At 41.3% G+C, this 27355-nt stretch overlaps 1 protein-coding gene across 10 annotated transcripts in view; it reads right to left on the bottom strand.

Annotated features, from left to right (window-relative positions):
* The window catches only part of CLUAP1 (clusterin associated protein 1), a 56566-nt gene that overhangs the window by 2496 nt on the left and 26715 nt on the right, over window positions 1-27355 (bottom strand). For 7 of the 10 annotated variants that reach the window (XM_068525036.1, XM_068525038.1, XM_068525035.1 and 4 more), the window contains 6 exons: window positions 24473-24606; window positions 17489-17630; window positions 15351-15423; window positions 14103-14180; window positions 4395-4502; window positions 1877-1932 (listed from right to left, as the gene is read on the bottom strand). In XM_068525036.1, the coding sequence (XP_068381137.1) occupies window positions 1877-1932; window positions 4395-4502; window positions 14103-14180; window positions 15351-15423; window positions 17489-17630; window positions 24473-24606 (591 nt within the window). The remainder of the gene's footprint in view (window positions 1-1876; window positions 1933-4394; window positions 4503-14102; window positions 14181-15350; window positions 15424-17488; window positions 17631-24472; window positions 24607-27355) is intronic. The other 3 variants (XM_068525041.1, XM_068525040.1, XM_068525042.1) reach the window with 2 other exon arrangements.

Here is a 27355-nt window from a genome sequence, read left to right as displayed (position 1 = left end):
GGTCAGCTCTCCTGGGTCTCCAGCACCTCCCCACTGCAGTCAGAGAGCGCAAGTCCTCGTCACATCCTGCAAAGCTGTGCGTGGCCCCTGCTGCCTCTCCTGCTGCTCCTGCCCCAGTTCACTCACTCCCAGTCACGCTGCCGCCTCCAGCCCTCGAATTCAGGAACCACGTTTCCTAGGCCTCATTGCCCCACCGCATCACCTTCCTCCTACCACTCAGCCCCCTGCCCAATGTCACCTAATCAGAGACCTTCCCCGACCAATCAGAAGACATCGACCTCCTCCCTCATCCCTGTCACTCTGTCCCCTGAACCTGCTTTATTTTTCGTACCACCATGACCCCTGATGTATCTGCTTGATGACCGTTGGAATGTAAGCCTCAAGAAGGCAGGGGCTTTGTTCTGTTCACTGCTGTATTCCCCAAACCCTTAACGGTGCCTGGTACATAACAGGCACTCAACAAGGACCTGGCAAGTGAATGAGTGAACAGGTGAAGGGCAAGCCCCTATGCCCAGGGGGATGTGTGGAAACAGCCTCCTTGAGATAAATAAGTGGCAACAGGCACAGAGGAGATTTTAAGTTACAAATAAGGCATTTACTCAGAAAAGTAGAAAGCTATACAAATGATCAAGCAAATCATAAGAAAAGAGGCCAGACAGTGTCATGAGTTTCCCCACCAGACTTTCCCTAATTCTGTCTCAGATGGGTAAGATGGATGGATAGAAGCTATTTAGCCATCCATCCCCTACTTTGTTAAAAAAATTTTTGAGGTAGTCTCTCTGCTTCTCTATAGACTGTCTTCTATGAATTCAAGGCCCTATCTTCCCTGTGCATCTTGCCCAGCAAATCTGAGTGACCTCTCCCCTCCCGTGAATTTCTCTAAAAGTATTCACCATCGGTACCTAATAAACGGAACTGCTGTACAAGAATATCAGCCCATGCTATGTGCATGCACTAGTGCCGTGCTCCAGACACGCATGGCATTCAGCCTGATGGGAGGTCTGTGATCTCCATCAGTCCGGTCACCTTTGCCTCTTGGGCCTCACAGCCCTGCCAGGGACTCAACAAAGAAGGCACGCCCAGAGCGATGGACGGTGCGGCCCCAATAACCGGACCCCAGCAAGGATGCCTTGGTTCCCCATTCCACTGGTTTCCCAGTCAGTTATCCACTCAACAGTGCTCAAGGCATCAGCAACCTGATGTAACACTCCGGGCCCTGGTCTCGAGAGAGCCTGCCTTTCAGGTTCCCTCCCCAGAATGGAGCTGAAGAAAAGCCTGGACTTGACCCCAGCCCTCAGCAGAATCCCTTCTCTTCTAGGTTACAGTTCAGGGGCCTGATAACCTTCCTTGTTTCTTGGCTCAGTGTTCACCCCGCCTCCTCATTAGCACAGGGACCTCTAGGTAACTTCACCACTCACTGTGGAACCCATCTGAGTGGCTTCTTGCCCCAGACACAAGGCATCACTCTTGGGGAAGGCTCTCTGCTGACCCTAAGTCGCTCACACACACACAAATGGAGGTGAAAAAGAAAACCAACCTGTTTCTTGGAGCTGGGAGTCTTGCATTTACCTAAGAGAGCTGGTGCTGCTTCCATCTTTGGAAAGCAAGAATGGAAAGAACAAGAGAAGAAGAAAAAAAAAAGTAGGGCAAGCACGGTCATTTGAAAAGAAAAGAAATGAGCCAACAACTAGCAAAGAAGAGAGTCTAGCTCCTTGGGAGGTCGAACTCCGCCACAAACCCAGCAAAGGGCCGGGCTGAGAAGCAGCACCTCGCGCTAAACTGGTCAGATACACTTAGCTTCTCGGCCAAACTAGCCTACGAGGCTGGCCCAAGATGGCCAAGGCCAGGACAGCTCAGGGAGCTGGTCGGGACTCACGTCGTCGTCCGAGTCTCCACCTTGCATTGTGCCCACGACGCGTTTGCTGGGTCGTCCTGAGGAGAACAAAAGCGTGAAGAGAGTATGAAAACCTTGTAGGATACAGGACAGGAAATGGCCTTCAAGATTTGCTTTCCTTTAGAAAACTGGGAAAAAGAAGAATCACATTAAAAAACTGACTTAAGTAGGTACTTCCCTGGTGGTCCAGTGGTTAAGACTCCGCGCTCCCAATGCAGGGGGCCTGGGTTCGATCCCTGGTCAGGGAACTAGATCCCACATGCATGCCAAAACTAAAGATCCTGCATGCCACAGATAAAGATCCCACACGAGGCAACGATGATCCCACGTGCTGCAACTAAGACCCGGCACAGCCAAATACATAAAATAAGTAAATAAATACTTTTAAAAAAATAAAAATAAAAAACTGACTTAAGTAGCATCCAGCGAATCAGAACTGTGATAGTAATAGATTTTCTGCATTTCCACTTTGAAAACGAGGAAAAGGGCATTAAAATATAAGCACAAATCATAAATCAGAAAAATAAATATGCATCCTGTAAATATTTCAGGGAAAAAAATCACTGAATCCCATTATTAGTATACATGCAATAGAACAGATGTGCTCTCTGTTGAAAAAAGAAATATATTCTCCTTTTATGGGCCAATGTCACTTGTACTTGGATCTATGTCTGAGCTCCAAAAAGTAAAAAAATTTAAGTATCACATTAATTTATCCTTCAAAACACCATCATTATCTAAGTGATTCTCCCCTCCTCCTCTGGAAGCCAATGTTGTCTAGATGTGACTTACGCAAAAACTCAAGAGCCATCCTTGCTGGGTGAAGGCAGAGAGCTGCACATACCCGAAGGCTGAAAAACGGCCACCGGTGATGCCAGGGCCAGGCCTCAGAAGAAAGGCAGCAAAGGCAGCTCAGAGGCGCTCACTCAGGGCAGGCCTGGAGATGGCCATCAAAAGCTGTTTATGGACATGCTCTCTTGGTCAGATAAAATGCAACTCTTGTGTTGTTTGAAGAACTTATTTATAGCTTTTGGAAACGAACCCTGTTTCCTGATTTTACTTCTGCAGGCTGAGTGGTCAGCAGGAGAATTTAGGAAACCAGTGCCCTTACTATGTTCTACTGAGCCAATTCCACACCTTTTTAGAGCCTTGGCCCCCATCTGCAGAATGGGAGTCATAACCTCTAACCTCTATTTATATCATGAAGCTCTTAAAAAATAAAAGGAAGAGAAAGGAATCAGAGCATCTAATTATCCTATAAAAAATGAAATGTAAAAAATAAAAATAGCTGAGCCTATAAGAGAAAGCAGTTAATATAGAAGTTAATATAAAACAATAAAGATGATTTACCACTTAGGAGTATTATATACATAAAAATGCAATTTTGTTCCAAAAATTAACAGGTAGTAGAAATGCTTTATAGGCAAATATAGGGCAATTTAGTTTAGTATCTATCAAAATAACAATTTATATAACCTTTGACCTAAGAAATCCATTTTTAATGATGCAACCTAAAGAAACACTTGCACGTGTGCGGAAAGATGTACATACAAAGGAAAGAGTGGAAATACTTAAATATCTATCAATATGGAATGCCCAAACAAATTATGGGTACACTCATAGGATGGAACACTATGCAGCTGTCAGAAAGAATGAAGCAGATTTGTATTTTACTGACATGGAAAAGGTTCCAGTATATTTAATAATAATTTTAAAAAGCAAGTACAGAACCACACACAATCTGGTCCCATTTAGGTTAAAAAATGTTTCAGGTGATCTTTGTGTCCACATCTGAGTGTGTGTGGGTGTGTGCGCGCTCACAAGCGCACACGTGTATATGTGTGGAAAGGTAATTTGGAAGGACACACCCCAAGCCACTGGCCATGACCCGTGTAGGTGAGGGAGTGGGACATGAGGAAGACCCCAGGGGAGCACCCACATTTGCTCCACATATGTTATTGCTTGAATCTTTTGCAGTAAGAAGGTAGAAACTAGAAGAACTTTTTTTTTTTTGGCCACACCCCACAGCATGGGAGATCTTAGGTCCTTGGCCAGGGATCAAACCTGTGCCCCCTGCAGTGGGAACACAGAGTCCTAACTACTGGACCACCAGGGAATTCCCAGAAGAACTTTTTTTTAACAGCAGAGATGATCATGTAAGTCCCTTATTTGTGCATTAATTCTCTGACCATAAGGGATGTAACTGCACTGAGAGCAGTTTGGACCCAAAAAGGGCAGAATTCAGCTGATCAGCAGAGGCAGTGTGTTATGTGGCCTCTGTGAGAAGTACCAAACCATAAATAAGACTGGCTATTCTTGGGGCCAAAGGTAAGAGTATTAGCAGCAAAGATGACCACTGACCAGTTTAAGAGCCAAATCCTGATAAACAACAGGGCAGTGTGCTTACGAGCCTCGAAACCAAGCGGCCCTGACCCAATCCTGGCCGCCATTTCCTGTGACAGGGCGTGGGGCGGAGGGCAAGCAAGAGCCGCCGTGGTACCTTGCAAGAGCGCCTCCATGGCTGTCCGTGGCTTGGACAGCCGTCTCTCTTCTAGTTCACTGTCGGATTCATCGTCCTCCTGGATGTCAATGTCGGAGTCATTATTACCTGGCAGCGACACAAGTAGGCAAAACAAAAGGGCAGCTCTGTCATTGCCGCTAAAACATCTTCTGTCCAGTAAGGCTCTTGTCAAAAGCCATCTGTGCTTCTGAGCCTTTCTTTTGATGCATTTGATTTTACAAGGCTCTTGGGAGTTGCCTGTAGATACTTAGTGAAGAGTTAATGCAAACAACGATAGGCTAGTTTTTTTATAAACAATTTTCCAAAGCAAGAAAAAAGTGGGTCAGTTATATCAGTTAGAAACATTATTCCAGTATGTAAAACTAAAAAACTGACTAGCCAGCTGTCAAGGTAGCTGGGAGTTCTTCATTAGTTGGGGGGAAAAAAACATTCTCTGTTCAGTCTTAGGCCATGTTACCAGAACTCAAGCTCCTTGAGGATAACACGAGGGAAGTGGAGCCCACTGAAATGGTCAGCAACTGCACCAAAACAAGCCTGGAGGCAAGAGGGAGATGGGCCAGGAAGGGCCTGATTGGGCTGCCTGGGAAAGATGGCTACCTGGTGACTGGCAACGAAAATTGGTGCTCGTGATATTCCTTACTGGAGAAAATTCATTATAAAGGTAAAGAAAGGTCATTCTCAATGCAACGGCCTTTTACATTAATTTCTTAAATACTCCTCTGGAGTCTTGTGCAGGTTGAACATTTCCTAATGTAAACCTACAGAAGGAGAGTTTCCACAGTGGGGAGAAAAAACTTTCACTGCCCAGCCCAACTGCTCTGTGCCCAGAGAGTGACAGGGGTTTTAGAAGGAAGGAACTGGAAGAATGCAGTTGCTGTTCTGATCACTGACTCTTAAGACAGTCTGGAAGTAGAGTAATTGTTCATCTACAAAAATGCTTTGCTTAACCCCTGCTGTAAGAGAGTAATGAAATGACAGCTGCATCTAGCTGGGCACTGAGGGAAAGTTTCCTGCTTCCTTTAGCCCTGGAGAGAAGAGCTGTACTCTACAGCATGAAGGGGCAAAGCTGGGAGCTGGAGAAAGTGTCAATAAGGGCATCCTGCAAGGACTTCAGTACAACTGATCTGACAACTACCACCTTATAAAAGCTGTTACAGAGAATGTGATTAGATATTAACTAGATATTAACACAAATTAATGACCACAAAGTGAAATCACTCTTCAGATTAGTTCACTTTTTACCTCCTCCAGGAAAATTATGACATTAAATCCTCACCCCAAGCAATATAAAGCAAATGATATCATGAATCTTAAACCAACATTAACACAGGTACCTTGGGCTCAGTACAATTTCTTCTGACAAGTCACAGCAATAGACTGAGGACCAAGCATGTAAACTAAAGTTAATACATGCTGACACCGAAATCACCGAGTTGTCAGTGACACGTTAAAATGAGTATGGCCAACTAGGGTCCCGGGATGATTCAACAGGAAAAGAACAGACTTTCCAAAAAATAGTGCTGGGGCAAATGGACAGCCACACGCAAAAGAATGAGGTTGGCCCCCTACCTCACACCATATACAAGAATTAACTCAAAATGGGTCAGAGACCTAAATGTAAGAGTTAAAACTATAAAACTCCTAGAAGGAAACAGAGGGGTAAACCTTGGCGACCTTGAATTCAGCAGTTTCTTAAATATGACACTAAAAGCACAAGCAACAAAGAAAAAAATTGATAAATTGTACTTCATTAAAACTTTGTACAGCAAAGGACAGCATCAAGAAAGTGAAAAGACAGTCCAGAGAATGACAGAAAATATTTGCAAATCAGAAATCACCTAAGGGTCTAGTATATATAACTCATCAATAAAAGGAAAACCCAATTGAAAAATCTGCAAAGGGCTTGAATAGGTCTCTCCAAAGAAGATATACAGACAGCCAATAAGCAGATGAAAAGATGCTCCATTTCATCGGCTATCAGAGAAATTCAAATCAAAACCACAATGAAATATACTTCATACACACTTAAACTGTAGACAGTTCCTTTGTAAGTTTCTCCTTTTAGATAAACACTGTCCAACAGAAATATGCCAGCCCCAGATGCAATTTAAAATTTTCTAGTAACTACATTAAAGCAAAAAGAAATAGGTGAATTAATTTTACTAATGTTTTATTTAACCCAATATATCTAAAGTGTCATTTTAATAAGTAACCAATAGGAGACTGGTTCAAGATGGCAGAGTAGAAGGATGTGCTCTCACTCCCTCCTGCAAGAGCACCGGAATCACAACTAACTGCTGAACAATCATTGACAGGAAGACAGTGGAACTCACCAAAAAAGATACCCCACATCCAAAGACAACGGAGAAGCCACAGTGAGATGGTAGGAGGGACGCAATCAAAATAAAATCAAATCCCATAACTGCTGGGTGGCTGACTCACAAACTGGAGAACACAGATACCACAGAAGTCCACCCAACGGAGTGAAGGTTCTGAGCCCCACGTCAGGCTTCCCAACCTGTGGCTACAGCAACGGGAGGAGGAATTCCCAGAGAATCAGACTTCAAAGGCAAGCGGGATTTGATTGCAGGACTTCAACAGGACTGGGGGAAACAGAGACTCCACTCTTGGAGGGCTCACACAAAGTAGTGTGCACATCGGGACCCAGTGGAAGGAGCAGTGACCCCATAGGAGACTGAACCAGACCTACCTGCTAGTGTTGGAGGGTCTCCTGCAAAGGCGGGGGGTGGCTGTGTCTCTTCGCGAGGACAAGGACACTGGCAGCAGAAGTTCGGGGAAGTACTCCTTGGTGTGAGCCCTCCCAGAGTCCGGTATTACCCCACCAAAGAGCCCAGGTAGGCTCCAGGGTTGGGGCGCCTCAGGCCAAACAACCAACAGGGAGGGAACCCAGCCCCACCCATCAGCAGACAAGTGGATTAAAGTTTTACTGAGCTCTGCCCACCAGAGCAACAGCCAGCTCTACCCACCACCAGTCCCTCCCACCAGGAAACTTGCACAAGCCTCTTAGATAGCCTCATCCACCAGAGGGCAGAGACAGCAGAAGCAAGAAGAACTACAATCCTGCAGCCTGTGGAACAAAAACCACATTCACAGAAAGATAGACAAGATGAAAAGGCAGAGGGCTATGTACCAGATGAAGGAATAAGACAAAACCCCAAAAAACAACTAAATGCAGTGGAGATAGGCAACCTTCCAGAAAAAGAATTCAGAATGATGACAGCATGATCCAGGACCTTGGAAACAGACTGGAGGCAAAGACTGAGAAGATGCAAGAAATGTTTAACAAAGACCTAGAAGAATAAAAGAACAAACAAACGGAAATGAAGAATACAATAACTGAAATGAAAACTACACTAGAAGGAATCAATAGCAGAATAACTGAGGCAAAAGAACGGATAAGTGACCTGAAGACAGAATGGTGGAATTCACTGCTGTGGAACAGAATAAAGAAAAAAGAATGAAAAGAAATGAAGACAGCCTAAGAGACCTCTCGGACAACATTAAACGCAACAACATTCGCATTATAGGGGTCCCAGAAGGAGAAGAGAGAGAGAAAGGACCAGAGAAAATATTTGAAGAGATTATAGTCGAAAACTTCCCTAACATGGGAAAGGAAATAGCCACCCAAGTCCAGGAAGAGCAGCGAGTCCCATACAGGATAAACCCAAGGAGAAACACGCTGAGACACATAGTAATCAAACTGGCAAAAATTAAAGACAAAGAAAAATTATTGAAAGCAGCAAGGGAAAAACGACAAATAACATACAAGGGAACTCCCATAAGGTTAACAGCTGATTTCTCAGCAGAAACTCTACAAGCCAGAAGGGACTGGCATGATATACTTAAAGTGATGAAAGGGAAGAACCTACAACCAAGATTACTCTACCTGACAAGGATCTCATTCAGATTCGATGGAGAAATCAAAAGCTTTACAGACAAGCAAAAGCTAAGAGAATTCAGCACCACCAAACCAGCTCTACAACAAATGATAAAGAAACTTCTCTAAGTGGGAAACACAAGAGAAGAAAAGGACCTACAAAAACAAACCCAAAGCAATTAAGAAAATGGTCACAGGAACATACATATCGATAATTACCTTAAACGTGAAAGGATTAAATACTCCAACCAAAAGACACAGGCTCACTGAATGGATACAAAAACAAGACCCATATATATGTTGTCTACAAGAGACCCACTTCAGACCTAGGGACACATACAGACTGAAAGTGAGGGGATGGAAAAAGATATTCCATGCAAATGGAAATCAAAAGAAAGCTGGAGAAGCAATACTCATATCAGGTAAAATAAACTTTAAAATAAAGAATGTTACAAGAGACAAGGAAGGACACTACATAATGATCCAGGGATCAATCCAAGAAAAAGATATAACAATTATAAATATATATGCACCTAACATAGGAGCACCTCAATATATAAGGCAACTGCTAACAGCTATAAAAGAGGAAATCGACAGTAACACAATAATAGTGGGGGACTTTAACACCTCACTTACACCAATGGACAGATCATCCAAACAGAAAATAAATAAGGAAACACAAGCTTTAAATGACACAATAGACCAGATAGATTTAACTGATATTTATAGGACATTCCATCCAAAAACAGCAGATTACACTTTCTTTTCAAATGCGCACAGAACATTCTCCAGGATAGATCACATCTTGGGTCACAGATCAAGCCTCAGTAAATTTAAGAAAATTGAAATCATATCAAGCATCTTTTCTGACCACAGCGCTATGAGATTAGAAATCAATTACAGGGAAAAAAAATGTAAAAAACACAAACACATGGAGGCTAAACAATACGTTACTAAATAACCAAGAGATCTCTGAAGAAATCAAAGAGGAAATCGAAAAATACCTAGAGACAAATGACAAGGAAAACACAACAATCCAAAACCTACGGTATGCAGCAAAAGCAGTTCTAAGATGGAAGTTTATAGCAATACAATCCTATCTCAAGAAACAGCAAACATCTCAAATAAACAATCTAACCTTACACCTAAAGGAACAAGAGAAAGAAGAACAAACAAAACCCAAAGTTAGTAGAAGGAAAGGAATCATAAAGATCAGAGCAGAAATAAATGAAATAGAAACAAAGAAAACAATAGCAAAGGTCAATAAAGCTAAAAGCTGGTTCTTTGAGAAGATAAACAAAATTGATAAACCATTAGCCAGACTCATCAAGAAAAAGAGGACTCAAATCAATAAAATTAGAATGAAAAAGGAAAAGTTACAACAGACACCGCAGAAATACAAAGCATCCTAAGAGACTACTACAAGCAACTTTATGCCAATAAAATGGACAACCTGGAAGAAATGGACAAATTCTTAGAAAGGTATAACCTTCCAAGACTGAACCAGGAAGAAATAGAAAATATGAACAGACCAATCACAAATAATGACATTGAAACTGTGATTAAAAATCTTCCAACAAACAGAAGCCCTGGACCAGATGGCTTCACAGGTGAATTCTATCAAACATTTAGAGAAGAGCTAACACACATCCTTCTCAAACTCTTCCAAAAAATTGCAGAGGAAGGAACACTCCCAAACTCATTCTATGAGGCCACCATCACCCTGATACCAAAACCAGACAAAGATACTACAAAAAAAGAAAATTACAGACCAATATCACTCATGAATATAGACGCAAAAATCCTCAACAAAATACTAGCAAACAGACACCAACAACACATTAAAAGGATCATACACCGTGGTCAAGTGGGATTTATCCCAGGGATGCAAGGATTCTTCAATATACGCAAATCAATCATGTGATACACCATACTAACAAACTGAAGACAAAAAACCATATGATCATCTCAATAGATGCGGAAAAAGCTTTTGATAAAATTCAACACCCATTTATTATAAAAACTCTCAAGAAAGTGGGCATAGAGGGAACCTACCTCAACATAATAAAGGCCATATACGACAAACCCACAGCAAACATCATTCTCAATGGTGAAAAACTGAAAGCATTTCCTCTAAGATCAGGAACAAGACAAGGATGTCCACTCTCACCACTATTATTCAACACAGTTTTGGAAGTCCTAGCCAAGGCAATCAGAGAAGAAAAAGAAATAAAAGGAATACAAATTGGAAAAGAGGAAGTAAAACTGTCACTGTTTGCAGATGACATGATACTATACTATAGATAGAGAATCCTAAAGATGCCACCAGAAAACTACTAGAGCTAATCAATGAATTTGGTAAAGTTGCAGGATACAAAATTAATGCACAGAAATCTCTTGCATTCCTATACCCTAATGATGAAAAATCTGAAAGAGAAATTAAGAAAACACTCCCATTTACTCCTGCAACAAAAAGAATAAAATACCTAGGAATAAACCTACCTAGGGAGACAAAAGACCTGTATGCAGAAAACTGTAAGACACTGATGAAAGAAATTAAAGATGATACCAACAGATGGAGAGATATACCATGTTCTTGGATTGGAAGAATCAATATTGTGAAAGTGACTATACTACCCAAAGCAATCTACAGATTCAATGTGATCCCTATCAAATTACCAATGGCATTTTTTACAGAACTAGAACAAAAAAATCTTAAAATTTGTATGGAGACACAAAAGACCCCGAATAGCCAAAGCAGTCTTGAGGGAAAAAAACAGAGCTGGAGGAATCAGACTCCCTGACTTCAGACTATACTATAAAGCTACAGTAATCAAGACAATATGGTACTGGCACAAGAACAGAAATATAGATCAATGGAACAAGACAGAAAGCCCAGAGGTAAACCCACGCACCTATGGTCAACTAATCTATGACAAAGGAGGCAAGGAAATACAATGGAGAAAAGACAGTTTCTTCAATAAGTGGTGCTGGGAAAACTGGACAGCTACATGTAAAAGAATGAAATTAGAACACTCCCTAACACCATACACAAAAATACACTCAAAAAGGATTAGAGACCTAAATGTATGACCGGAGACTATAAAACTCTTAGAGGAAAACATAGGAAGAACGTTCTTTGACATAAATCACAGCAAGATCTTTTTTGATCCACCTCCTAGAGTAATGGAAATAAAACCAAAAATAAACAAATGGGACCTAATGGAACTTAAAAGCTTTTGCACAGGAAAGGAAACCACAAACAAGATGAAAAGACAACCCTCAGAATGGGAGAAAATATTTGCAAACGAATCAACGGACATAGGATTAATCTCCAAAATATATAAACAGTTCATGCAGCTCAGTATTAAAAAAACAAACAACCCAATCCAAAAATGGGCAGGAGACCTAAATAGACACTTCTCCAAAGAAGACATACAGATGGCCAAGAAGCACATGAAAAGCTGCTCAACATCACTAATTATTAGAGAAATGCAAATCAAAACTACAATGAGGTATCACCTCACACCAGTTAGATTGGGTATCATCAGAAAATCTACAAACAACAAATGTTGGAGAGGGTGTGGAGAAAAGGGAACCCTCTTGCACTGTTGGTGGGAATGTAAGTTGATACAGCCACTATGGAGAACAGTATGGAGGTTCCTTAAAAAACGAAAAATAGAATTACCATATGACCCAGCAATCCCACTACTGGGAATATACCCAGAGAAAACCATAATTCAAAAGGACACATGCACCCCAATGTTCATTGCAGCACTATTTACAATAGCCAGAACATGGAAGCAACCTAAGTGCCCATCGACAGACGAATGGTTAAAGAAGATGTGATACATATATACAATGGAATGTTACTCAGCCATAAAAAGGAACGAAATTGAGTCATTTGTAGAGACGTGGATGGATCTAGAGACTGTCATACAGAGTGAATATATGTGGAACCTAGAAAAGTGGTGCAGATGAACCAGTTTGCAGGGCAGAAACTGACACACAGATGTAAAAAACAAACGTATGGACACCAAGGGGGGAATGTGGCGGGTGGGAGGGGTGGTGGTGTGATGAACTGGGATACTGGGATTGACATATGTAAACTCATATGTATAAAATGGATAATAAGAACCTGCTGTATAAAAATAAAATTAAATTTTAAAAAAAAGTAACCAATTTAAAAAAGTATTAATGAATAATTTTACTCTACTTTTATAGTAAGTCTTCAAAATCTGGTGTATATTCTCCACAAACAGCATATCTCGATTCGGACTAGCCACGTTTCAAGTGCTCCAAGAACACCAGCTCATGGCCAGGTACCGATGGTGCAGTTCTAGATGTGGAGCTCCCTGAGCGCCTTTTCCATCACTGTGCACTGGAACAACACCTGACACACAGTAGGCACGTGGTAAATGTGTGTGACATGCATAAACATCTGCTCTCCACTACACCACAAAAACGGAACCACAGCAAGGTTACTCAGTTGCTTTTTAGAAATTCCTGGGTCATTTTATAAATTCAGAGGATTCTTTAAGTTCCTAATGCTACAGTACTTGAATCCTACCGAGGATACAGTTATAAATTTACCACCAGCAACAAGGTTTAAAAGGATGGTGGGAAGATGAAGAGTCGCCCTTGACTTTTACTACAGGGCATCCGAACAGAGCACTTTGCCTTTTTAATCTCTGGGGCCTATGGCACTCTCCCATCTCTAATTACTCAAACTTTCTCTTCCTCAAACCTCTTACTCCAAATCCCAAAGCTAAATCTGAGATGACTTTACCTCCTGCTTAACAGAGAAGACAGTCTCCATCAAATGTGAGCCCCTCAAGCACACGGCCCACCTTCCAGCTCATCTCATCTGCCTCAGCTCCAGCCCCACATGTTCATACTTTTCCTCACTCAGCGAAACTCAATGAGTTTCTCACAGAAAGGCTGGGACTTTCCCCATCTGATAGCTCCCTTCTCCCCAGCTCTACTGATTTAGCCTTTGCTTAAACAGCATCTCCTGGTGAGGTCTACCCTGACTCCTCTTTAAAACTGCAATTCTATTACACCTTCCCTATGCCCCTTACCTGCTCCATGTTTTCCCCCATGGCATTTTTCACCTTCCACAAACAGCTTGCTTATTGTTTGTCCCCCAGCATGTCGTTAGCACATCAAATCGTTTAAGGCAAGGATCCCTGTCTGCTGTCCACTGGTATGTCCTTAGCACCCAGAAAAGATACTCAATAATGCTTTGCTGGGTTGAATCAGCTGCCTGCAGAGTGGCCTGAACAAGATGCTCTCTTCCAGCTTTTGGATTTTGCTAATTCTTGTCCCGATTCACATCTATGTACTATTAGATTTTTCTGTTCAGAGGAGTCTTTCACAGATGGAGAAAAGTTCAGAAGGTCTTCCTTTATATCTCTCCTCCTTTATATCCCAGTACTCTGGTCAATGTTCCCACATGTGCAGAAAAGCAAAGAAAGACAGGGCATCTTAAGAAGCTTAGGATGAATAGAACTGAGAATGGTCCTTTGTAAATATTTTCCTAACTTCTTTGCTCAAAAATTACTAAATTAAGCGCTTTCCTTCATTAAGTGGGTTTAAACTGGAACTTATTTTTCCAAAAAAACTAAATCACACATACTCATGAGAATCTCTGTCCTTCATGAGATCCCAAACCTATGGATCACAAAATTAAAGTCTGAGTTCAGAAGAATAAAGCAAGATCACTGAGAAAGGTCTTAATGTGCTGGTCCAGGGCAGAGCAGGATGCAGCCAACCAACCGGGCTCTTACCTGTGCTGGGCCTCTCGGAAGGGGATAAACTCCATGCAGGCTTATCACTTAGGGCTGCTTCAGGCACTCCTGGCCGACCTGGAACCATAAAGGTGAGGGGCTGCTTTCGCTAGAGAGGCCCTTGGAATTTTCTAAACTTGCCCCTAGAGAATTTCACAGCAGTCCCTACTCTTCTTCCAGAGTTTCCTGACATTCAGGACAGAGAGGCATAGAACAAGTATGACAGGAGAGAGATACAAAGGGAAAAGACAGAGAGAGCACACACCTGCTGTCCCAGGTACACTTCCCGCAAGCATGAGAGAATAAACCATCACAAGAAAAGAGAAACATGCAAGAGAAGTAACTCTGTGAGACAAAGCCATCAATTCCGCGTGAAGATCACGTGCTGCTACTGCTCCCAAGGCTGACTTGACACCTTGGTGAAGTTCATGGATGAAGTGTGCTACCCATTTATGGGGAACATTTCTTCCCAGAATCTAGGTCTCACAAGTAGGTAACCCCCATTTCTCTACAGGTGAGAGCCTAGATGAATGACTTTGGATTACTGGGGGACATATGACAGGTGTGTGTGAAGTGGGGGGACTACCTTCAAGTAAGTACACTTGCACTGCGTCACAATACTTGCTTTCCCTCAGTTTGCCCTAAAATAAGGAACCCTACAAGACCTCTAAGAGCAAATTTTCTTGTATAATTATATGCAACTCAAACTAACTGTATCAGTTAAACAGGGGAAAACAGTATCTCAGTTGGCACGAAAACCAAATGTACTTTAAATGCTATGTAATTTAAAACATTCTCTTGAGCTCCTGAGTGAATTAAAATGGTACCTGATATAAAAGTTGTGAGAAAATTGCCTTTTGAAAATAAATAAAATACGTGTGTAAGTTTTCCGAGGCTGAAAACTAGTCCAGAGTAAGCACGTCCATTTAAAAAGTGTGGGCTGGGCTTCCCTGGTGGCACAGTGGTTGAGAATCTGCCTGCCAATGGAGGGGACACGGGTTCGAGCCCTGGTCTGGGAGGATCCCACATGCCGCGGAGCGACTGGGCCCGTGAGCCACAGTTGCTGAGCCTGCGCGTCTGGAGCCTGTGCTCCGCAACGGGAGAGGCCGCGATGGTGAGAGGCCTGCGCACCGCGATGAAGAGTGGCCCCCGCTTGCCGCAACTAGAGAAAGCCCTCACACAGAAACGAAGACCCAACACAGCCATAAATAAATAAATAAATAAAATTTTTAAAAAGTGTGGGCTTACTTCTGCTCTTGATCAGTCGCTTTTCTTCCTCCTTTAGCTTGTTCTGCATCAGACGGAGAGTGTTTTCAGCTTCCTATGGAGCAGGAAAAACAAGATCCAGAAGAAATGACACTTTCTGGACTGTTTTATTATTCTTTACCATGTAAGTACTGCTAAATTTGTGATATAGAAGCAAAAAAGACTAAACTACAGGAAGGGGAAGAGAACTAACGCTGCATGGGAAACTCAACGCCCCTTCTCCGTCATCACTCTGGCAGCCTGATGAAAAGGGGGGCTCCCAGAGGTGACACCACTGGCCCAAAATGGGCCTCACTGGCCCCCAAAGCCAGGCTCCTCCCACTACACCTCACTGCCTCTGAAGAAAACTGACAACACAACAAGATGCCCGTCACGTGTGCCTGTGTGGGATGTGGACACAAGAACAGATGCATCAACTATGGGGCCTCTTGCTCTTAAAATAAAGCACGAATTTTATCATTTTTCTGCCCTGCACAATTCTAACCCTGAAAAGGGCTAAATGGTAGGAGTAATCAGATAGGAAAAGAAAGAAAGAAATACTAGTTTTAATTCCTAGGGTATAAAAAAAAGCTAATACTTGTGGCTAATAAAATGTGGCCCTGATTATTGTCAAAAAAGACAATGGGAGGGACTTCCTTGTGGTGGTTCAGTGATTAAGACTCTGCACTTCCACTGCAGAGAGTGCGGGTTCCATCCCTGATTAAGGAACTAAGATCCCGCATGCCGTGCGGTGTGGCCGAAAAAAAAAAAGTTAGAAAAAGAGAGAATGGGAGAGGAAATTGGCTTTTAAAAATGTGCTGTTGTTCTAAATGTTAAAAAGGAAGCACTGTTTCATGCATGAGATATTTTGAGGGACCAGGTGTTAGAAGCATGGGGAGTAGCTGTGAGCACAGAAGAAAAAGAGGGTAGGTACTTGCTGAAGGGAGGGTGGGCAGGAAGGCGCCCCTCAGAAGTAACCTGGGCCACCCACTCGCATCCTGAGGCACGTTCTTTGGTACGTTCTCTGAGCCCAGGGGTGGCCCAGACAATAGTACAAAATGATCAGCTTATTTTCACTGTCTCTTTACTGCTCTTTCCCAGACACCCAATGTTTAAAATGTCCAGAACTCCAGGGTCTTTTCATTGCCCTCAAAACGTGCCTGTCCTGGACCCTCCATTCCTCCATGGCCTGCCTCTGCCTTACAGCAAGAGTGGCAACGGGTTCCTCTTCCAGATAAACACATCCAGATGAAGATGTCAGTTACAGCCAGCCCTCTTGGCAACAAAGTAGCGTCACCTAATTCAAATGTCCAGGTTTGTAATAAGGCTAGGATAACCTTTATACCAAAAGCTGTCAAGGACAGCATGAGAAAGGGAGACTGGAGACCAGTTTCACCGTGAACATAGATTCCAAATGCCTATTTTAGGGTTAAGCAGAAATATCCCTAAGGGATAAGGGCAATTCAAAATGATAGCAACTTCGTCCAAGTTCCTTTGCTCCGAGTCCATATTTATCAACTGACGCTGGGATTTGAAATACTCTTTCCTAAACGGCCTTACACATTGGGATGAAAGGAACCTGAAAGACAGCCGGTCAGTTTCTAGGTCATACATATTTCCCACAATAATCAATAAGCTACAATTCTTCTTCATAAAGCAGTTTCTGAAAAGCTACTCTGGGTGATTCAATAAACCAGGGCTTGAAAATCTTTAAGTGAACTGACCAACCAAGCAAGATCTGTACCCAAGACATGTTACATAATTTGTGGGACTCAGTGCAAAATAAAATGCAGTTAAAAATTACTAAGAATTTCAAGACGGTGACAGCAGAGGATTAAAGCAAGCCCAGGCCCTTCTAAGCTTGCAGCTGTATCCAACTGCACAGGTCATGTCCCAGCCCTGTCTGTAGTCCTAACTGACCAAACTCTGGTGACAACCTACTACCAAAGATCTGACAACCTTGGAGCCCAGGCTACACAACCAGAAAAACAGAAGAATCACATGAGCAATCCTTAGTCTGATCAGGGAGAAAACACATTCACCTGATATTCTTTTCACAGTGATATTTACAAACTGGCATGTCAACAAGTACAAAGTAACACACCAGAACGAATGGTCATACAGAAGGACTAAGCACTCACCTCAAACCTCTCTTGCTCCATCCTGTGATGATCCTCAAGTTGCTGTTCCAGATAAGCCAGATTTCGAAATTTCTCTAGATAAATGTCATACTGCTTTTGCAATTCGTCCTCAGTCTTCTCATATTCATCCATAAAGGCTGGCCTAGGAAAACAAAATGAAATAAAAACTGAAAGATTAATCAATATACAAATATATAGTAGTTTGAAATTGGTATTCAGAGCTCCAGATTCCGTCCTGGTTTTCTTTGGAAAGCCTTTAATTAGAGAAGGTTCTTCATTCTTGTAACTAAAGCTAATTTCCCCTTTTCTCTTCCCTCCCCACAAAATGAACATACTTTCAATCAAAAATTAAGACATGCTCTTTGTAAAAACTAGAAATAATCCTGAAAGTATTAAGAATAAAATTAAAATTACTCATAATCCCATCACTAGGTATTAGCACTTAATATTTGACATACATCCTTCCAGACTTTTCTATGCATAGATACACACAGAAATGCATTTCTTTTTAACAAACATTAAGTATATTATCTTAAATGAAGCTCTGAGGTCTTTTTTCCTCACTCAATATGGCACATATTACAATACAGAGTTAAAGAATAATCATACATTATACACATCTCTAAAAATCAATAAATTAAATATATGCATTATCTTAGTTGGGCATAATATTCTGTCTGAATGTTCCAAAATTTAATCAGTCCCCTAAAAAGAGAAATATAGGTTGCTACAAATTAAAGCTAAGTTTTAAAACAATATAAAACTTAAAAATAAAACCATAGCATAAAAACCTGTTTCAACTGGTTTGCTGAATTTTTTTCTCTTATTTTTGAGCTTAAAGGGAAAACTTTGTTCTTTTAAAAATATAAACAGATAGGGACTTCCTTGGCAGTCCAGTGGTTAAGACTCCGAGCTCCCAATGCAGGGGGCACGGGTTTGATCCCTGTTCGGGGAACTAAGATCCCGCATGCCACACGGCACAGCCAAAACAATTTTAAAAATAAAAACATAAACAGACAAACTAGAAAATAATTTATAATCTTTTGGACTAGAGGAAAACACAGAAATTCTTCTATTAAAAATACCTGAGGCTTGTGGAACAAAAACCATATTCACAGAAAGACAGACAAGATGAAAAGGCAGAGGGCTATGTACCAGATGAAGGAACAAGATAAAACCCAAGAACAACAACTAAATGAAGTGGAGATAGACAACCTTCCAGAAAAAGAATTCAGAATAATGGTAGTGAAGATGATCCAGGACCTTGGAAAAAGAATGGAGGCAAAGATCGAGAAGGTGCAAGAAATGTTTAAAAAAGACCTAGAAGAATTAAAGAACAAACAAACAGAGATGAACAATACAATAACTGAAGTGAAAACTAAACTAGAAGGAATCAATAGCAGAATAACTGAGGTAGAAGAACGGATAAGTGACCTGGAACACAGAATGTTGGAATTCACTGCTGTGGAACAGAACAAAGAAAAAAGAATGAAAAGAAATGAAGACAGCCTAAGAGACCTCTCGGACAACATTAAACGCAACAACATTCGCATTATAGGGGTCCCAGAAGGAGAAGAGAGAGAGAAAGGACCAGAGAAAATATTTGAAGAGATTATAGTCGAAAACTTCCCTAACATGGGAAAGGAAATAGCCACCCAAGTCCAGGAAGCGCAGCGAGTCCCATACAGGATAAACCTAAGGAGAAACACGCTGAGACACGCAGTAATCAAATTGGCAAAAATTAAAGACAAAGAAAAATTATTGAAAGCAGCAAGGGAAAAACGACAAATAACATACAAGGGAACTCCCATAAGGTTAACAGCTGATTTCTCAGCAGAAACTCTACAAGCCAGAAGGGACTGGCATGATATACTTAAAGTGATGAAAGGGAAGAACCTACAACCAAGATTACTCTACCCGGCAAGGATCTCATTCAGATTCGATGGAGAAATCAAAAGCTTTACAGACAAGCAAAAGCTAAGAGAATTCAGCACCACCAAACCAGCTCTACAACAAATGCTAAAGGAACTTCTCTAAGTGGGAAACACAAGAGAAGAAAAGGACCTACAAAAACAAACCCAAAGCAATTAAGAAAATGGTCATAGGAACATACATATCGATAATTACCTTAAACGTGAATGGATTAAATGCTCCAACCAAAAGACACAGGCTCGCTGAATGGATACAAAAACAAGACCCATATATATGCTGTCTACAAGAGACCCACTTCAGACCTAGCGATACATACAGATGAAAGTGAGGGGAGGGAAAAAGATAGTCCATGCAAATGGAAATCAAAAGAAAGCTGGAGAAGCAATACTCATATCAGATAAAATAGACTTTAAAATAAAGAATGTCACAAGAGACAAGGAAGGACACTACATAATGATCAAGGGATCAATCCAAGAAGAAGATATAACAATTGTAAATATATATGCACCTAACATAGGAGCACCTCAATATATAAGGCAACTGCTAACAGCTATAAAAGAGGAAATCGACAGTAACACAGTAATAGTGGGGGACTTTAACACCTCACTTACACCAATGGACAGATCATCCAAACAGAAAATAAATAAGGAAACAGAAGATTTAAATGACACAATAGACCAAATAGATTTAACTGATATTTATAGGACATTCCATCCAAAAACAGCAGATTACACTTTCTTCTCAAGTGCGCACGGAACATTCTCCAGGATAGATCACATCTTGGGTCACAGATCAAGCCTCAGTAAATTTAAGAAAACTGAAATCATATCAAGCATCTTTTCTGACCACAGCACTATGAGATTAGAAATCAATTACAGGGAAAAAAATGTAAAAAACACAAACACATGGAGGCTAAACAATACGTTACTAAATAACGAAGAGATCACTGAAGAAATCAAAGAGGAAATTAAAAAATACCTAGAGACAAAGGACAATGAAAACACGACAATCCAAAACCTATGGGATGCAGCATAAGCAGTTCTAAGAGGGAAGTTTATAGCTATACAAGCTTACCTCAAGAAACAGCAAACATCTCAAATAAACAATCTAACCTTACACCTAAAGGAACTAGAGAAAGAAGAACAAACAAAACCCAAAGTTAACAGAAGGAAAGAAATCATGAAGATCAGAGCAGAAATAAATGAAATAGAAACAAAGAAAATAGCAAAGATCAATAAAACTAAAAGCTGGTTCTTTGAGAGGATAAACAAAATTGATAAACCATTAGCCAGACTCATCAAGAAAAAGAGGGAGAGGTCTCAAATCAATAAAATTAGATATGAAAAAGGAGAAGTTACAACAGACACCGCAGAAATACAAAGCATCCTAAGAGACTACTACAAGCAACTCTACGCCAATAAAATGGACAACCTGGAAGAAATGGACAAATTCTTAGAAAGGTATAACCTTCCAAGACTGAACCAGGAAGAAATAGAAAATATGAACAGACCAATCACAAGTAATGAAATTGAAACTGTGATTAAAAATCTTCCAACAAACAAAAAGTCCAGGACCAGATGGCTTCACAGGTGAATTCTATCAAACATTTAGAGAAGAGCTAACACACATCCTTCTCAAACTCTTCCAAAAAATTGCAGAGGAAGGAACACTCCCAAACTCATTCTATGAGGCCACCATCACCCTGATACCAAAACCAGACAAAGATACTACAAAAAAAGAAAATTACAGACCAATATCACTCATGAATATAGACGCAAAAATCCTCAACAAAATACTAGCAAACAGAATCCAACAACACATTAAAAGGATCATACACCGTGGTCAAGTGGGATTTATCCCAGGGATGCAAGGATTCTTCAATATACGCAAATCAATCAATGTGATACACCATATTAACAAACTGAAGAAGAAAAACCATATGATCATCTCAATAGATGCGGAAAAAGCTTTTGACAAAATTCAACACCCATTTATGATAAAAACTCCCAAGAAAGTGGGCATAGAGGGAACCTACCTCAACATAATAAAGGCCATATACGACAAACCCACAGCAAACATCATTCTCAATGGTGAAAAACTGAAAGCATTTCCTCTAAGATCAGGAACAAGACAAGGATGTCCACTCTCACCACTATTATTCAACACAGTTTTGGAAGTCCTAGCCAAGGCAATCAGAGAAGAAAAAGAAATAAAAGGAATACAAATTGGAAAAGAGGAAGTAAAACTGTCACTGTTTGCAGATGACATGATACTATACTATAGATAGAGAATCCTAAAGATGCCACCAGAAAACTACTAGAGCTAATCAATGAATTTGGTAAAGTTGCAGGATACAAAATTAATGCACAGAAATCTCTTGCATTCCTATACCCTAATGATGAAAAATCTGAAAGAGAAATTAAGAAAACACTCCCATTTACCCCTGCAACAAAAAGAATAAAATACCTAGGAATAAACCTACCTAGGGAGACAAAAGACCTGTATGCAGAAAACTGTAAGACACTGATGAAAGAAATTAAAGATGATACCAACAGATGGAGAGATATACCATGTTCTTGGATTGGAAGAATCAATATTGTGAAAATGACTATACTACCCAAAGCAATCTACAGATTCAATGTGATCCCTATCAAATTACCAATGGCATTTTTTACAGAACTAGAACAAAAAAATCTTAAAATTTGTATGGAGACACAAAAGACCCCGAATAGCCAAAGCAGTCTTGAGGGAAAAAAACAGAGCTGGAGGAATCAGACTCCCTGACTTCAGACTATACTACAAAGCTACAGTAATCAAGACAATATGGTACTGGCACAAGAACAGAAATATAGATCAATGGAACAGGACAGAAAGCCCAGAGGTAAACCCACGCACCTATGGTCAACTAATCTATGACAAAGGAGGCAAGGAAATACAATGGAGAAAAGACAGTTTCTTCAATAAGTGGTGCTGGGAAAACTGGACAGCTACATGTAAAAGAATGAAATTAGAACACTCCCTAACACCATACACAAAAATACACTCAAAAAGGATTAGAGACCTAAATGTACGACCGGAGACTATAAAACTCTTAGAGGAAAACATAGGAAGAACACTCTTTGACATAAATCACAGCAAGATCTTTTTTGATCCACCTCCTAGAGTAATGGAAATAAAACCAAAAATAAACAAATGGGACCTAATGAAACGTAAAAGCTTTTGCACAGCAAAGGAAACCATAAACAAGACGAAAAGACAACCCTCAGAATGGGAGAAAATATTTGTAAACGAATCAATGGACAAAGGATTAATCTCCAAAATATATAAACAGCTCATGCAGCTCAATATTAAAGAAACAAATAACCCAATCCAAAAATGGGCAGAAGACCTAAATAGACATTTCTCCAAAGAAGATATACAGATGGCCAAGAAGCACATGAAAAGCTGCTCAACATCACTAATTATTAGAGAAATGCAAATCAAAACTACAGTGAGTTATCACCTCACACCAGTTAGAATGGGCATCAGCAGAAAATATACAAACAAATGCTGGAGAGGGTGTGGAGAAAAGGGAACCCTCTTGCACTGTTGGTGGGAATGTAAGTTGATACAGCCACTATGGAGAACAGTATGGAGGTTCCTTAAAAAACGAAAAATAGAATTACCATATGATCCAGCATTCCCACTACTGGGCATATACCCAGAGAAACCATAATTCAAAAAGACACATGCACCCCAATGTTCATTGCAGCACTACTTACAATAGCCAGGTCATGGAAGCAACCTAAATGCCCATCGACAGACGAATGGATAAAGAAGTTGTGGTACATATATACAATGGAATTCAGCCATAAAAAGGAACGAAATTGAGTCATTTGTTGAGACGTGGATGGATCTAGACACTGTCATACAGAGTGAAGTAAGTCAGAAAGAGAAAAAGAAATATCGTATATTAACGCATGTATGTGGAATCTAGAAAAATGGTACAGATGAACCGGTTTGTAGGGCAGAAGCTGAGACACAGATGTAGAGGACAAACGTATGGACACCAAGGAGGGAAAGCCACAGGGGGGTTGTGGGGATGGTGGTGTGATGAATTGGGCGATTGGGATTGACATGTATACGCTGATGTGTATAAAACTGATGACTAATAAGAACCTGCTGTATAAAAAAAATTAAATAAAAAAAACAAAAGATCTGAGGCTTAACAAAAATGAATTTATGCTTGAAAGGCAGAAGTTTTTAATGAGATAAATCTATCTGGTGGCCCTGATCCAGAGGCAGAAGGGGCGTGGGCTTGCCCTTGGCAAGGAGGAAGCCTTGATGCTCCCTTGGTTACTGTCTGCTGCCCCCAGATGCTGCCTTCCCGCAGATATCAGGACAGGAGCCAGAGTGTGGGCCAGGCACCAGTGTCCTGAAAAAGCAAGACACATTCAGAGCGAATACAGCAGCTGGAGAAAGGAAGGAGTAAAGAGAGAAAAATAAAGGGAGAATGAAAAGGGAGGAAGGGCAACACAGAAACAAAGCAAAGAAAGGAGGGTACAAAGTGAGAGAAAAAGGGAGGGCGCAAGAAAGAGGTGCGGTGGGGGAAGTGGGGGCTCCAAGAAAATGTGAGGCACACACTTGAAAGGGAAAGTCAGAAGGATGAATTACCAGTGAGGAATTATAAAACTCTAAAATCTACTCAAACCTAGAAATGGGAGTATGTTTCTGTTTCCACCTAATTTATGGCAAGACACAGATCTGAGGAGCCAGGCCTTGTATAACTTTCGCCATCTGGATTTACTTACTTTGCCTTGCGTTCCCAGAAGCTATAAAAGCTAGAAGGGCGGTTCAAGAACTAAGCAGTTTTCCAGGCATATTGAAAGCAGTAAAGAGAATGAGTTTAGCAGTGTGCCTGTTAAAAACACACGTACATTCTGCAGCAGAGACATCTTTATGCCGGGCTTTTCCCACTGCTTGAAAGGTTAATATCACTGACGATGTATTCCCTCAGTCTGCTTTAACTTGCAGAGACAGTGTTCTACTCACTCTTCAGGTGTTCATATCTACCTGACACTCTGCAGAGTCTGGAGTCGCTTCCGATTTCTTTCCAGCTCTAATTTCCTCTTGTCAATTTTGGCTTCTAGGTTAGCTTCATCAGAGGCCACATTATTGAGCAGCTCTTTCGTCTTCTGAACCTGCACCTACATTTAACAGGAAATGAAGGAGACAAATGTGCCAATAAGGACCACGACCTGACTCTTGGAAGAGCAGGACTTCTCAACCTCTCAAGCCCAGCAACACCTCACTAAACAGAATCAAGGGGAAGCAAACAGAGCAAACCCTCCCTCAAGCCATCACTCGTTTAACCAACTATTTCCAGGAGGAACATCACATAGGCCTAGAAAGAATCATCTACTTTTTTTTTCCATGAGAAGGTGTTTCCGAAGAGGGACCCAAAACCTCCTGCCACCTCACTTGTTTAGATGGTTACACGTCACTCTGAAGGGTTGGTTTGCCTTCATTTACATAGTTCAGGCTACTCCCCAGCTACAAATAACTGACTTATAGAATACATGCACACACAAGCTTTATCTTAGCTTTACTTAGAAGGGAACAAAAAGAAACGCCGCCTGGTCCCAGCTCTAATGCGCTGCCTGCTGGGACTGAGAGAAGGTTCCTCTCCCCCTCCCAGGCAGCTGAACCGCAGACTGAACTAAACAGAGAAACCACTCCATTATGAGAAAGTGGCTCCCTGGGTGGCTCCGGTGTGATCCAGCCTTGGGGAGGGAGCCTGGGCAGCAGTGTGACACAGGCCCCTGGGCAAGGGGGCAGCGTGAAGGGGAAGAGAGATCACTGGTGAAAACCATAGGCCTCCCCATCCTCCCGTAAGAGCAAGTTCATCTGAGGCAGGGCTAGTCTGAGTAAATGCACTGTCTTCACTCGTGCTGTCTGGGAAGCGGGCCAGGTCAAGGCCTGTGGCTCAGAGCTGCAATCTGCTGCCCTAGGAATGACATCTGCAACACAACCAGCCAAGTGTAGAACTGCTCCCCGCGCCCCCAGGCTGGGACTATCCAACTCTGCTGTTAAGTTCCAGATTGCCAAGGTGGGGTCCTCCCCTCCAGGACTTTACACATGTGTAGGCCCATGAAGGTTTACTGACTGTTTACCTGCAGGCCTCTGAAACACTATGCGGTCCACAAAGAAATCAGCTAAGGAGCCCAGACACGCTGCACGACTCTCAGAGACAGTGCATATTTGGAAGCAGTCACTTTTATCAACACTTTATGGCTTAATTTTTTTTGTCTAAGTACACTAACCATTTCGAAGACGCTTTCATGAAGATTAATCATATCACTAACTATTGATTTGCTGCAAGTACTTTAAAAACCCCAGCAGAGATGTGAGTTCACTCTCAGAGGAAGACAAGGTGGGTCTCCTTTCTGAACAGACAACTCAGGTTGATGGCAACTATTTCTCTGAATCAAAGTCAGATTAAAACCTAGTGAATCTATCTGACCTCAAAAATAAAGATTTTTAAAAAGGGTCTGTTCCTCAAAAAAGACAAATGTGATAAATACAAAAAATTTTCTCTAGCTTTCTGAAATAAATGGCCTATATTTCATAACCCCTTTTAAGTATCCATGTTGTTGTTTCGTTTTTGTTTTTAGAATTATCAAATATCATGTATATTTTCCAGCAACGAAAAGATATCTTAAGAGGTGTTCACCAAGAAATGAACTGTGCCCTCATTTGGTTGTTCCATTTTTAATATTGACTTAGTGCTAAAGGCACATTCATGCCATGCTAACCTGATTCAGCCAGAACACTGACAAGCACAAAAGTATTATCATTAGTTTTTTTTCTAATTTAGAAACAATCAGGAACTTACAAACAGCTGAAGTGTAATACAAAACATTTTTTCCTAACCTAGGTGAGAATGAGCTGCTGACCTGATGCTCCATCACTTCTAAATACTTTAATGTGTATTTCCTGCGAATAAGGCCTTTCTCCTAAATAACCACAACACAATCATCAAGACAGGAAATGAACTCTTGACGCACCACCCCCATCCAACCCTCAGACCCACTGCCCCATGAAGTCCTTAACAGCAGATGGGAGTGACCCCTGGTATTCAGTCATCAGGTCTCCTTAGCCTCCTTCAGTCTGGAATGGCTCCTCAACCACTCCTGGATGTTCATGACAGGAACATGAACTTTTCACTGTTGAAGAGTAGGGGCCGGGGAATTCACAGAATGCCCTTCAATTTGCCTTTGTCTGATTAGCTTCAGATTACACATCCCTAGCAGGAATAGCACAGATATCACTGAACCCTGCATCCCATCAGGCGGGCATAATTCTGGTTTGCTCCATCACTGGTGATATCCCTTTGATTACTGGATTAAGAGGGTGTCTGTCAGGCTTCTCCTATGACGTTACTCCTTTCCTCTCTGTAATTAATAAGTATTTTGTAGGGAGCTACTTTGAAACTATGTGAAAAACCTGCTCTTCATCAGTTTTCAATGTATTCATTTATCAGTGAGAACTCAAGATCTCCCATTTCATTCAATGGTCTATAATCCATTACTATAATTCATTCATTTTGATGCTTATCCTGTCCCTGGTGTGGCCAGGGGAAGCTGGCTTCTGTGTCCTTCTGACACTCTTTGAGCACTTCCTTGCTTTCTGGCACAAGAAGATCTTGTACTTTCTTGTCCCAGCTTTGGAATCAGCCATCCCTCCCGAAGAGCCCTGCTTCATTTTAGTGGAGAATGGCATTTAGAAGCCAAGATCTGGGTGCTAGGTATGCTCAGAGCTAAGGAGTGTATGAATGTGTATGTGGGTGTGCATGTGTATGTACATAAATATACTACATACATATGCTACACATACATACACACAACAAAATTTATTCCTATATCTATCTACATATTGAAACGCATGCATTTAACC

This window comes from Eschrichtius robustus, chromosome 16 (genome assembly GCF_028021215.1).
Source record: "Eschrichtius robustus isolate mEscRob2 chromosome 16, mEscRob2.pri, whole genome shotgun sequence".
Classification (NCBI taxonomy): Eukaryota; Metazoa; Chordata; class Mammalia; order Artiodactyla; family Eschrichtiidae; genus Eschrichtius; species Eschrichtius robustus.
This window is presented reverse-complemented; position numbering and strand designations above follow the sequence as displayed.